Consider the following 14936-nt stretch of genomic DNA (forward strand, 5'->3'; position numbering starts at 1 on the left):
ACACATTTATTTCATCGACACTGAGAAAGACATTTTATGCTTCTACCTATGAAGAGACCTGCCTACCTCACATGAAGCACTATCTCTATCTATATGTTAATTATGAAATACTTAAAGCCATGAAGGTATCTCTGATTGTTCTATGTTGTTACATGAAATATTAACATGCCAACATGTTTGGCAACTTGAAGATGAAAACTTGGATATTAAAAGTTGCCATATCATTGAACTCTTAGGACTAGTATCTAATCTGCCCCTTCCCAGGGAGGTTAAGCAATTTACCCAAGATCCCTTAGCTAGTTAGTGACCATGGACAGGTCTAGAACCCCATCTCCTGACTCAGTCCAGTATTCTTTCACTATACAAAACATCAGGTTCCCTAGCCAATTTGCATTACTATTTATTTGAATAATTTTCTTCTGCCCTATTCAGAAGATCAAAGCTAGTTTTTTTTTTCTTCTAAGGACTATAACCCTGAAATTCCTGGATTATTCTTTAGTCTGTCTTCCCCAGAGAGCTCACTCTGTTACACCACAAATAGGCAGCTGTTTTTTAAGTGAGTCTTACTGTGTAAGGAAGCTGGAAAAACAAATGTTTATAGGTAGGTCATAAGTTCAAATACCACATATTACTATTTAGAGACAGTTTAAAGAGGTAGTGCAGTCTCTTCTCAGCATTCCCCCAGGTGACTCAATTAATTTTTGGCCACTATACTCTGCTAAGTTGTTGTTAGCCTGAGCTATTTTTCTCAGTTCCTTTGATCTCTGAATCAATAAGGTCTTTTTTTTTCTGATTGGAACTCAGATCCATCCCTTGATTTCAGGTCAAAAAACAAAATGACATAAACTCCAATTCCATAGTGTGTCCAAGACTAACTACGGAAATTTGTAGAACCAGCTCCTTTTTATTTAGGAGCTACTTTTATCACTTTTCTTAGCTGTGTCCTTTGATCAACTTCACATATTCTTGATTCTGATGCCTTTCTAGCAGGCTAATCTAGATTGATTATCAATATTAATTGCCTACCCCTAAGTGTTTCAGTTTCTTTCTTTTTCTAGCATAGCCTTCAAGTGCTTTCTACTTTCCCTACCAGGGCAGTTAGGTGGTACAGTGGATAGAGCACCAGTGCAGGAGTCAGGAGGACCTGAGTTCAAATCTCACCTCAGACACTTGACACTCACTAGCTGTAAGACCTCAGGCAAGTCACTTAACCCCAGCTGCCTCATCCTGAGTCATCTCCAGTCATCCTGATGAATATCTGGTCACTGGATTCAGAGGGCTCCGGAAGAGAAGTGAGGCTGGTGACCTGCACATTCCTCCCTCACTCAAAACAAAGTCAAATACAAGTCATGTCATTATTTCTCTGATGGCATAGTCTTCTTCAGCAATGAAGGAAGAACACACTACTTTCCCTACCACCAGGACAACTAGGTGAATCAATGGATAGAATATCCAGTCTGAAATCAGGAAGACTCCTCTTCCTGAGTTTAAATCTGGCCTCAGACACTTATTACCTATGTGACCCTGGACAAGTCCTATTTGCCTCAATTTCCTCATCTGTAAAATGGACTAGAAAAGGAAATGACAAACCATTACAGTATCTTTACCAAAAAAAACCCAAATTGGGTCATGAAGAGTCAGACACAACTGAAATGACTTAGCAACAACTACCACTAATCAACACTTACCATCCAGCACCCTCGTCATCCCACGATAGGTATGCACAGCCACCCTTGGGGAGTTAGCAACCTTCCCCATTCCTATCCCCCTGGACAATTATTATATCATCTGAGAAAACATTTTTGTATCCACACTACAACTGTACTTCAGATTCCTGGCTCAATACAGACTGAAAATATTCTTAAATGACATTAATTTTAGGAATAAGCAGTTTTGGTATGTTTTCAGGGCATGGAAATGCATGAGATTAGCAAAAAGAAAAGAAAAAATTATTGAGTATTCTCCTTGGTCATTAAGCACCAAAACCCTTTATTTCTTATGACCTCCATTGTTATTAACAGGACTCATTAGGAAATGGCCATACATTTTTTCAGTTGACCCTCTTTACTTCGGCAACATTGGTAAATTTAAACCACCTTTCCTCCAAGCAGGCCCCAAACATCCTACTCAGGAAAGTTCTAATCCCCTGAAGATATCTTAGCTCCATCTTTCACAGCCTTCACCACCATCTGGTGGTGTCTTTAGGTCTGGCCATTTTTGTATCCTAGTATATTTTCTTGAAACAAAAGGTATTTGGGAATTTTTTTGAAGGGGGATGGCTTGTGCAGGAGGGAATGAAGAAGTTCCTGTCAGCTAAATGACAATTTCTTTTCAAAACATATTAGTCTGAAGTGTACATGTCCTAACAGTTTAGCATTTCACTAAAGATTATGTTATAATCCTTCTCTGAAACAAAAGCATCTTTCAGTTCTCGTTAGTACAGACTAGATTCATAAACATTCCTTAGTGACAAGTTAGGGACTGAAAGGAATACAAGTAAAGAAGTGTTTGGATTTCCTTTGGTTTTTCCTTTTTGTACTAATGATAACATTCATGATCACTAACTCTGCTTGATCTTTTTAATAAAACAGTGAAGGATGTTTTGCTTTCACTAATAGAAGAAGATTGAAAAGTCTAAAAATCTTAATGCTAATATTTGCTGCAAAATAAGCTGAGGGCCTATTTCCAAAATCACAAATTAGAACAAACAAAACAAAAGCAGCATTCAATATTCCAGGTTCTTTGACTATGAGTCACATTCCTATGCAGCCGTTAAAAACAGGCTCCACCCCCAGGACAACAACTGCCAGATCTCCTTGCCTTACAATAGCTATGGGGGAGTTTGTTGGGAGACTCATGGATAGCATAGGTGTGGTGACACAGCAAAAATGAAAACCAGCTGCATACACAACTTTCTTAAAAGCTGGCATACCAGTAAAAGTAGCAGAGGATATTAAGGAATTTTGGAGGGGGATAGGTTATTTTCCTACTTGACAAACTCATGCAACATGGGACAGCAGATATCCTAGAAAAGACTGGAAGACTAGGGACAAAGAAAAATGAAATGAGAAGCCAGAATATATAATATCTTCAGAACTGTCTTTATGAATAATCTGTAGTCTGTGTAGACAAAAGAGCTGGGCTAGAGTACTTCTTCCAAAATTTCAACCCTTTATTTAGAGCTTTAGTCAGTAAATAAGCATTTATAAAGTGCCTATTGTGTGTTGGACACTGTACTGAGCACTGGGAATACTAAAGAGGCAAGAGACAGTCCCATCAAGTTCTCCTGGAGGAGACAATGAGCAAACAAATACGTACAGACAAGGTATGTACAGAATAAATGGAAATAATTAGAAGAAGGAAGGCATTAGAACTAAGAGGGGTTGGGAAAGACTTCCTTTAGAAGATGAGATTTTATTTGGGACTTGAGAGAAACCAGGAGGTGAAACTGAAGAGGGAGAATGTTCCAGGAACGGAGGACAGCCAGAGAAAATGCTTGGTCATTCATAGAAGAGCCAGGAGGCCAGTGTCACTGGAAAGAAGAGTATGTGTAAGAAGACTAGAAAGTAGGTGAGGGGGCTGGTTATGAAGGACTTTGAACACTAAACAGAGTATTTTGCATTTGATCCTGGAGGTGATGGGGAGCCACTGGAGTTTACTGAGTAGAGATCAGACCTGTCCTTTAGGAAAAATCACTTTTATGGCTGAATTAAGTGAGGAGAGACTTATGGCAGGCAGACCAATGAGCAGGCTAACCCGTTCACCCAAGCATGAGGTGATGAGGGCTTGCACCAGGGTGATGGCAGTATCAAAGGAAAGAATGGGGCATTTTAAAGAGATGTTGCAAAGATGAAATTGATACCTTGGCAACAGTGTAGATATGGTAAATGAGAGATGCTGAAGGGTTAAAGAGGATACCTCGGTTATGAGCCTGAGGGACTGGAAGGATTATGTTGTTCTTAGTAGTATTAAGTAGAGGAGAGAGGTTAGAGGAAAAGATAATGAGTTTAATTTTGAACCTATGGAGTTTAAATGTGTGTGCAACATCTAATTCAAGACATCTGAATGGCAGATGGTAATGTGATATTGAAGATCAGCAAAAAATAAAGTTAAGGCCAGTTAGGTAGATGAGAATCCTCAGCATAGAGATGATAATTAAATCCATGGGAACTGATGAGATCAAGTGCAGTAGTATATAAGGGAAAGAAAAGAGGGTGCAGGTAAGAACGCTGTGAGATACCAGTGGTAGCTGTGTGTGACCAGATGAGGATTCAGCAAAGGAGACAGAGAAGGAGCAGTCTGATAGGCAGGAGGAGAACCGAGAGAGTGGTGTCCTGAGCATTTTAGGAAAAGAGGGTGAGCCAACAATGTCAAAGCCTGAAGTGAATTAGAGAAGAATGAGAACTAAGAAAAGGTCATTTGAAAAAAAAATTTTAAAAAAAGGTCATTTGATTTTTGACAATTAAGGACTCCTAGGGTCTTTAGTGACTTAAGTCTCTTCACAAGGCAGCTAGTACAAGCATTGCCAAAAGGATTGTTTATATGTGTATTTAGCCACATATTATACATATATATATATACATACCAATACAAATTTATATACATATATGTACAACTATATGTAGGGGGAGGTTGCATAGCAAGAGATCAATATATATATGTGTGTATGTGTATATATATGTAGATGTGTATATGTATATGTATGTATATATGTATATACAGAGAGAGAGAGAGAGAGAGAGAGAGGTACATAATATGTCTGCCATTCAAGGACCAGCCTAACAAAATATAAAGAGGCTCATTTGGTTCATATACAGCAGATATACACGGAGCTAGTATTCAAATACTTTTCTAGCCTGGTAGGACTTGGTATGGCAACCAGGAGTTCAATCACCCTCCACATTCCCATATAATGATAATAAAGCATCAGAGGAGGGTTTTCAAGAAGAGCCTTACATACTTGTGTTGTTCAGTCATTTCAGTCATCCAACTCTTCCTGACCCCATTTGGAGTTTTCTTGGCAAAGATAGTGAAGTGGTTCACCATTTCCTTCTCCAGCTCATTTTACAGATGAGGAAACTAAGGCAAATAGTGACTTGCCCAGAGTCACACAGTTAGTAACTGTCTGAGGCCAGATTTGAGCTGCGAAAGGCGAGTCTTCCTGACTCCAGGCCCAGCACTTTATCTACCGTGTCACCTAACCCTACATACAGGAAGTATTTAATAAGTATTTTAATCTTTTGAGCACGTCCTGGATCTACACTTACTTGTTACTCAGCAGATCAGAGTATACAGCCTAAGATTGTTCAGGCCCTTGCATACCTCCTGGATGCTCCCTCAGAATCTAAAGCAATCAAAGCTGGAACTTCCCATCATGGGTAGAACTTAGCATGATGGCTCCTTTTCAAGGTAATGTTTCTAATAATGAGGAGGTAGATGAGCATACTGGAAAAAAGCACCATTCTAAAAGTCAAAGGAGATAGGCTCTCATCTCAACTGTACCACAAATTAGTCACATATCCTCAAACTTCTTTAAAAAAAACCTTATCAATCCTAATTTTATCTGTAAACATTATAATAGTCATGAACTTGTTTTGAGAGGCTAAAATGTCAAACAGATATATGTTGGCATCATCCTCCAACTTTAGATCGATTTGCCACTTTTTCATCTCCTGTTACCTCTCTTGCCATATTTGCTCTTACAAGGTAAAAACATAGGAAGTGTCATACTATATCAGATCTATGGCCATCCAGCCTAGTGGTCAGTTGCCAAAAGCAGCCCCAAGGGAGAGATTATTCCAACTTCATTTAGTAACTTTATGGCTACCATTCATAACTTTATCCAGATGGTTTGGAATTCTGATCTAATCATTTTGACACTTGGAGATCATATCTTTGTTCACTTTATGCACCATCATAATTTTTCAGATGACTATTCCACCTTAACCTCCAGTTTATAAACTGAAGAGTTATAATGTATCTGGAACTAGTTTACAAGGAGTCAAGAAGAAGGGAAGCAAACATAGCCAATATAGGGTTGATTTCCTGGGAAAGAACTGGTGGGTGGAAGGATTAGATGATGTGGTGAGGACAAAAACAGAGTCTGGAGTTCCGAGGGAGAGGTGAGATGACAATAGATTATGATTGGATAAAGTAATTTCAGATTTCATGAATATGGAAATGGAAGTAGAACACTTGCGTGTGATGACAAGGTCAAGGTATGACCACCTTTGTCTTTAGCTGTGGTGGGGTGAAGAAGTAGGACATAGGAAATGAGCAAGTTAATGGAATGACTGCTCATGATGGCAGGCTCACACAAGGTGACTACTGTGGAATTGTGGGTGGCTGGAGAGGGTGCCTGGAATATGATGGAAGGAAGTTACTAGTGTTATGGTATCAAATATCTCTGTTACCTGATTAGTGACTACTGAAGTCCAGTTACATATGCTCCTCTCATAGCCGATGGTACCGTCAGGAGTTAGGTCCTTAGAGGTGGAGGACCACTGGGTTAGCAGAGGAGGTAGGGTGCCAGGGATTGCACTGGAAATCCCAAGTGTCTGGTATAGTTGCCACATGTTTGTGATAGGAATTAACACCAGAGGAACCCAGTTAAGTATGATTGTTAATGTGCCATTTCCACTTAACAATAGTAGCCTCTTGTGCTCTACCCATCTTGTTAAAGGAGCCATCCTGATTCACCCAATGTATAAGCAGCACCAGACAAAAGGATTGTATAACCCTGAGTTGAGTCGTCTGTTCAATAATAAGTAAGATCTCATAACAGACGGTCAGTTGCTTCTCAGAAGTGGTGCAGGGCCCTCACAGGCACTGACTAGTCAGAATTCATAATACTGCTGCCCTTTGTAGCCTCCCCTGAATAATTCAATGGCAGCAGCTTTAGAAGATGCTTGTTGTTGAAGTAGAGCTAAAGGGCCCCTAGTATCCTAGTACTGAATTTCCCAGAGCAACCTCATGGACTGGCCATCAGTTACTTCTCATCAACTTTCATGTTTTAAGAACCACTCCCCTCAGGAGGTGTTTGTTCCTCTGTCCACCTAGCAGGGCAACAGCCTTTGTAACTCCACCCCCATTCCCAGAGCATCTCTTTACACTGACAGTAGTATTTGCCCAAGCCACAACTATTCCAATTTCCTCCTCAAATTTCACCAGGTCGTCAGCCACACCGCTGCAGCTGTCTGGTGGGGAAGACCCATGGCTAAAGTCTAAAGCCACTCTGATTGGGCTCCACCAAGAAGGCAGGCTCTAACTATGCATAAGGGAGCTGGGTTAGGGTGTGGTAGTCTGTGGGATGACCGACTTCAGATCCCCTTGCAGATCCTACAACTACAATAGGAATTCATCTTTATGGGGCCAAGTGCTATTGAATTTCCATCTCAGTGACCTAAAAAAGAGACAAAAGTTCCACTTCTGGAGGCTCAACTCAATTTAGCTGACTGTGATAACAACTCTTCAGAGAGCTTCTAAGCCTATGGAACACAACTGCAAAGAGCATCTCAGCACTGGCCACATTAGACCGTGAAGCCATTGCTCCAGTGATTCATCGTATTTTTGTTTGAACTTCTCCTGCAACCTACCCAATTTCCTCTGTTCCCCACAGAGGTGGGAATCACCTTTCTCTCTAGGACAAAAATAATTCTGGGACTTTTTTACCAATGGTGTAAATTTCCAAGTCTTTTCCCCACTTCTGCTCTCATTTTCCTTTGTCATAGTTCCCATCTCAGCAGGATACAATGGAACTGGAACCTCTGGAACTAGAACTTCTGAGTCAGAGACAATGTAGACAATTCCTGTTCAAGCTGTCAGTCTCCATCTCCATCAGAAAAGATCCCTTCTCTTCCATAGTCACTAGTTCCTCTGCTTTCATTGCACAGTTCCTGGAAGCCAAAATCTCAGTCTGTAGTTGCTGACTACATTGAGCCAGTTCCCTTCTATTTTTATTACGCTAGCAGTCCAAATTCTGCAAGAGGGTCAAAAACAACCAAGGAATGTTGGAGGTGGCTCTTTCTTTAACCACTCAGCACCTTCTCCAGAACTTAATGAGCTAATCTCTCCATGTGAGTGAGAGGTAAGGCTTTGCAACAAAGACACAGCAGCCCTTCAGTCCATATCTCCTCTCCTGGGAAATGCACCTAATCAATAGGAAATGACAGCTCAAGTGGTCATCAGACATTCACCAAATTAGAGGGCCCCAGCTCCATGTAAGTGAGATTTTCTTATGCTTTTTGATTACCAGAAAACTGGAGCTAATCAGGTCCTGGAGACCAGCTTTGATGCTTTTTTGGGAAAATGAATCTCTTTTGAGGGAGAAAGGGAACCCTGGTACTATCACATACCTCACCTGTTACCTAACCATCTATATATGTGTGTTCCTCAAGGATCTGTTCTTAGCCCTCTTTATACTCTATCCTTTGGCAATCTTATCCATTCCTACCCCTTTAACTGCCATCTTTCATTATCAGTAAATAAATCAGCAAGCATTTATTAAGTACCTACTGTGTGCTATACAGCACTTGAAAGTTTACGAAGGCTTCTATACGTTATTTCATTTGCTCCTCAGAACAACCCTGTGAGGTGACTACATTGGATATTATTATCCCAGTCTGGCATATGACGAAACTGTAGCTCAGCTAAATTAAATTAAAGAGACAGCCTTCCAATCCAAGCCTCTCCTAACTTCAAGCGCAGTGCTCTTTCCAGTGTATCAGACCTGCTCTTTGTCCGTACAGATGACTATTAGAGTAGTCTCCTGACAGACTTTCTCATCTCTCCTTTTATCTTCTGATTTGTCCTTCATATTTCTGCAAGAAAAGTATTTCTTCTGCATAGCTCTGGACTTATTCCTTTGCTCATAAACATTGAGTGGCTCATTCTTGCTTAGTAAACAAAAGCCAAGCACCTCTGCCTAGCATTCAGGATCATCTATCATTTGGCACTTATTTACCTTTCCAGATACATTTCATAATACTCCCCTCCACATACTCCATTCATTATGTTCCAGTCTGGTAATGAGGAGGATAAGAAGACAATAACTGTAACACAGGGCAGAGTGCGATGATTGTAATAGAAAAGGTAAATTGCAAAATGCTATGGGAACATGGAGAAGGGTGAAATTCCTTGTGGTTAGGATGATTAGGGAAGGCTTCAGCAACGGTGAGGAGGGGCTTTCAGAGGAAGCTAAAGGATGAAGAGGATTTTGACAGACACATACAGAGGGAGGGCAATCTAAGTATAATGTTGACTACCATGACCCCTTCTGCCTGAAGGATAGGTGTGTTATTTCTTGCCCCTTCCTTAGGGCTCTCTGGTACCCATACTGGAGCCAAAGGCTCCAGTCCCCACTGATGGTGTTCCCTCAATTAAAGCGATAGGTCCCCTGCAAGCTGCATTCATTTACCCATTTACAGTTAGATTAGCTGTGACTTCAGCCATGAAATTAAAAGATGCTTGCTCCTTGGAAGGAAATCTATGGAAAATCTTCTCAGCATACTAAAACACAGAGACATCACCTTTCTGACAAAGGCCTGTATAGTGAAAGCTATGGTTTTTCCAGTAGCAATGTATGGCTGTGAGATATGGACTATAAGGAAAACTGAGTACTACAGAATCAACACATTTGAATTGTGGTGCTGCAGAAGACCTTTGAGTGTCCCTTGGACAGCAAGGAGATCAAATCAGTCAACGTTTAAAATAAATTAATTCAGGCTATTCACTGGAAGGTCAAATATTGAACCTGAAGTTTAAAACTTTGGCCATATAATGAGAAGATGAGACTCATTGGAAAAGACCCTGATGTGGGAAAAATGGAAGGCAAAAGTAAAAAGGGACAGCAGAGGATGAGCTGGATAGATAATATCACGGAAACAATGAACAGGAACCTGGGCAGACTTTGAGACACAGTGGAGTATAGAAGGTCCTGGTGTGCTGTGATCCCTGGGCCATAAAGAGTTGGACACAACTAAACAACTGAATGACAAAAGTAAACACAAATGTACAAACTTACTCCATCAATATGGGCTTTAATCTCCCTCCTGCCTTCCCACCAATGACCTCAGTCATTGAAAAAGAGAAGGATTAGGTTTATAGCTTAGTTCAGTTCCTATAGAGTGCAGTGTCAAGTTCCAAGTCCAAAGTTTCCCTTGAATTTAAGTCCCAGGTATCCTGACTTCTCAGGGCTTCCATGCCAAGCTAGCTGATTACAACAGCTAACCTGGAATCTAGATGCCAAACATTACCAATGACGCAAACTCCCAGGCCTGGTGGGAATTGCTCTCAGTACCTGAAACTGGGGACAAATGACACAGAACAAAAACACTCCCAGGCCCATTTGTTGGAGCTGGGACAAAAGAAGGGGAAGGTATTCTCTGCTTCCAGTACGGTTCACACACCAAGTGATGGGTGTATTGTGTGATCTTTGCCTTCTGGGCTCAGCAGGAAATAACTTGAAGAAGAGACTGTCCCGGTCTTACAGTTTTTAAAGCTGTAGCCTGTTCTGGCTGCATAGCTAATAAATGGAGACTACTCCCCCCACGCATAGTAGGGGAACATAGGGAATATGCTACATATTAGACAGTCTGGCCATGAGCATAGGGCAAGCTACCTAACACACACAGGGAAGATCATGGAAGTAGGAAAATGCAAGGTGAGTGGAGGTGTTTGTTTTTTTAAGTAGTCTACATTGGTTACAGGGGTGTGTGTGTGTGTGTGTGTGTGTGTGTGTGTGTGTGTGTGTGTGTGTGTGTGTGTGTGTGTGTGTGTAAGATAATAATAGGTCCTAATAAGGATGGAAAGAGCCTGGAGGGCCTTGAAAGCCATTCTAAGGAATTTTTATTTTATCCTGTGTGCTTTGGGGAGCAATTGAAGGGTTTTGATCGAAAGGGTAATAAGATTAGTTCTCTGCTTTAGGAAGATTACTCTAGCAGCGGTGTTTAGGATAGAGTAAAGGGAAAAAGAGCAGAAATTATCCATGTGAGGAGCACAGGACCTGAACCAAGGTGTGTGCTATATACTTGGACTCCATTGTAAAATGCTATCAGTAGTGCTGGATAGTGATGACTGGGTCACAATATCAAAACCTCTGTGTTTGAAAATGGAAAATATCATGTATACCGTATTCTCTTGGGCTTACTTGTAGGAAAAGTTATTAGACCCTTGCAGTCAGATAGTATGGGACCCTGACAGTACCATGTGCAAACTTGCATGTCAAAGTATAAATACTCCAGCAGATCATTTATAGATTTTAAATATGACAGATCCTAGAACTTATTGTGGGCAGCTATGTGGTACAGTGGCTAGAGCAACAAGCTTGAAGTCAGAAAGATTCGAGTTCAAATCAGGACTCAGATACTTCCTGAGTGTCTGATGGTTCTGATGATTTCCATGCATACTTTGTACTCCTCAACAGTCCTTCATTCCACACACTATGTGACCCTGGGCAAGTCATTTAATCCCTATTTGCTCAGTCCCTCATCTGTAAAATGGGGGCACACTGGAGACAGAAATGGCACAAAGTACCTTAACACTGAGTTTAGTTCTTTACAGAGCAGCACCTATTTATGGCTATCTCTCTTTGTTTTTCCTTTGAGAGTTACTTAGCCAAGAAAAAAACAGCTTCTCAATTCTATAGAAACTCTTTTTAAAAAATATTTTTATTTGGATCTTTGTTAAAGGGTTATTTGTGCAAATTGAAGCATAAACTAAGTACTAGAAGAAAGACTTTATTTGGTTTAGTCTCCAGTCTCAAATTCTGTATCAGTTTTCATTGCCTCATTACAATCTTTCCCTTTCCTCTTTCCCCTTTCTCTGATATTCTTGTCTTCTCAGTTTTCATATCTGTTGTTCATAAAACTATTCTGATGATTTCTGTGTATACTTTGTGCTCCTCAACTATCCTTCCTTCCAATTTCAGCTAATACCTTATTCCTTTATCTCCATACTCCTCATGTTGCTGTGTCATGGATGGGTAGAAAGGAGGTAAGTTAGGGGAAGGCTTTCAACCTAGGCCTCTTTATGTCTGCATATACCCATCTTTCCTTGGATGGGGAAAGAAGGGAATGGTGATGGCATGGAGGATTAGTAGTAGCTGAAATGTACTGCATATGTCAACTTACAAATGTAATAGTGTCAGAAAAATACATAGTTGCAAAATTTTCACCAGTTCCTCTTACGCTAGTCAATTCAGTATTATTCTCTGCCTTTTCTTTGAATTCTCCATGGTAGAAAGCCAAGAGCAGAAGTATCTATTGACAACCAGTTCTCCCATTAATAAAAATTTCCACAGAATCATTGTCATACATTAGGTCTGTCCCTAGTTGGGTTTGTAAATGCAGTTTCCACTTTCTTTTTAGCTATTGACATACATCAGATATCTACAGAAAATGATAAATGCCTATGCAGAAAACCTATGCAGTAGTCAATAAAGAATTAGATGGCATGGTTATTTAGAAATGGTCCAAAAGTCTTTTGGTTGCCAAATCATTCCCTGCTATATATATATATATATCCAAAATCAAATATCCTACATCCATATCATATATCACATGTATCACACAACATCCATTGCTTGTTATTTAAAAATAGCTAGAGAGAATCCATCCCTCCCTAGAAAAGACTCCCATAACATGAAATTCATAATCAAATGAGAACTGTGAAAACTGAAGAACCCTCTTTCTCTCATTTCCTCTAGGAAAAGTTGATGCACAAGAGTCAAGTTCCATAACCCTTTCTTTCCCATGATCCTATTCAAAACCCCACATTCTTAGGTCTGGCAGCTATGTATTTTACAAAAAGCCTGGTTTCACTTAATGTTTCCAAGTGTGTCATATTGACATGAGGAACTCCCAGCATGGGATTGCTTTCACCCACACAAATCAGCAAGTCTTCTGTAACTTATTGTTTTAGAGTTGCTTTGGTCACAGAGGGCATGTGATTTGCCCAGAGTCACTTGGCTAGTACATGTCAGCAGCAGAATTTGAATACAGTCTTCCTAATTCCAAGAACAGCCCACTATCTACCATCCCCATATTGTGATAACATTTGAGGTTTACAAGAGAACTTTTGACTTCCCACCATGTTCTCCAAGTTATATTTCACCATGCATTACCAATTTTATTTTTATGCAGGAGGAGGAAATTCAAATCTAATGAAGAATGGTATATCCCAGTGTGCCGTGCCCAGCCTTCATCACTTAAGAGACAAAGTCAGCAGCTAGCAAGAAGGTGGTTCTTTTTCAAAAAGAATAATTTCTTTTGACTGGTGTATCAGCTTCTCAAAGTAGGAGAGAGAGGTACTGGCCAGGCTAAAGTTTATTAACCAAACAGCCAAGAGGAAAAGCAATGGTCAACAAAGCAAAGCAAGTCTAATCTTTATTTTGGCACAGACTACTTAAAAACAACTTATTTCCGTCATTTCTACCCCATAAGGTGGCAGGTTTGCAACTCCTGCTGTTTATGAAGATGCATTTTTTCCAAAAGCACATTGTGAAAGGAAATCATGAATCTGTGTTCTAGACAGGCTGTCTATTACAGGTCACGTTCTCTTGAAAGTGGACACTCTGCATAGTTCTAGTTACTCTGGCTTTCCAATATCTGTCTGTGATATATGAAGTTATTTAGTTGGGATTTTTTTAACCCACTGACAGCTCATCATCACTCAAATTATTCTCATCACTGAGACTTGCAGAATTGGGTAGAAAATCTCATAAATGGGAACTCCCATAGGATAATCACTTTCTAAATTGTGTAGTCTGATTGAAACTATGCTGTCTCACCTGTTAACCTTTGGCTCCTATCAAAAGTTCAGAGATTAAACATAAAGGGTATATGCCTTTTGCTAATGTCTTCTTAGCCTAAGGAAAAGGTCTCTGCCTGATAGCTCTATCCATTTGGATAACTGCCTTTATAAAGTCATGATCTCAAATGTTTAAGAAGGGATTATATATGCAGAAAGATGTGAGTATGTTGTCCTGGACATGATAGGTGAGGAGGAACATGGAACATGATAATGAACCATATATTAGATATCAGACCAGAAAGATCATAGTTCTGTGGTCTCATGATATCTAGCCACCTAAGATTAAACCATTGTATTTTTTCTTTTAGACATGTCTTATATCTGAGAAGATATGGATGATATCCCTTCAATGTCCTCTTAGTATCCATTGCTTCACCCAATTACTTATTATGTATTTTGGGGTTGATAATAAAAAGGATTCACATAAATCCTTGTGTAATGATCTTGCACTATGATTTACTGTCCTTTTGTCCAAACCATTCACATTAATCCCTCGTCATTAGGGCCCTCAGGAGTAGACCTGTACATTTTCAGAATACTGTCAATATTTCATTCCACTTTGCACCCTTAAGTGTGATATCTTGGGCGTATGTTTGCCAAGTTGGATGAGGTTCTGTCTTTTTATTTTGTGGTTGCTATAGAAACATTGCAGTCACAGTGTTGTGAGGGGAACACAGGGGCATCCAAAAGTATACAATAAAAGTTAATCTGGTTTACCATTTCTTCCAGCTGTCTGTATTTGTAATTATTATCCTGTTCACATTGGGAATATAAAAATACAGTCAAATTAGCTCTGAGGACTATTGCCAATAAGAAATCCCATTCCTGACAGTTTCCCCTTTCACCTCCGTTCCCTCCTCACCAAGATCTGTAATAGGGATGCATGAATCTAGTCATATTTAAGGCTCAGGGTCTCTTATGATTATCATAGTTTCCCTAGCTCAAAACATATTTGAACCAGAGAAGTTTTCCTCACACTTTATGTAATTTCAAGGAACTCTTATCTAAATGTCACAGATTGATTTACACTTAATGAAATATGGTCTCCTTTGATCTCTTTTCTACAGGATTCTCCCTGTACCTTTGGGTGTTTACTGCTGACCAAAATGATAAATTTATATTATGGT

At 39.9% G+C, this 14936-nt stretch overlaps 1 protein-coding gene across 5 annotated transcripts in view; it reads left to right on the forward strand.

The window, feature by feature from the left end:
* Window positions 1-14532, forward strand: part of LMNTD1 (lamin tail domain containing 1) — a 170129-nt gene extending 155597 nt beyond the window's left edge. For 3 of the 5 annotated variants that reach the window (XM_072653464.1, XM_072653463.1, XM_072653460.1), the window contains exon 9: window positions 13140-14532. In XM_072653464.1, the coding sequence (XP_072509565.1) occupies window positions 13140-13228 (89 nt within the window). In that variant the 3' untranslated portion in view covers window positions 13229-14532. The remainder of the gene's footprint in view (window positions 1-13139) is intronic. The other 2 variants (XR_011976991.1, XM_072653461.1) reach the window with 1 other exon arrangement.
* The last annotated feature ends 404 nt before the right edge of the window (window positions 14533-14936 follow it).

This window comes from Notamacropus eugenii, chromosome 3, assembly GCF_028372415.1.
Source record: "Notamacropus eugenii isolate mMacEug1 chromosome 3, mMacEug1.pri_v2, whole genome shotgun sequence".
Classification (NCBI taxonomy): domain Eukaryota; kingdom Metazoa; phylum Chordata; class Mammalia; order Diprotodontia; family Macropodidae; genus Notamacropus; species Notamacropus eugenii.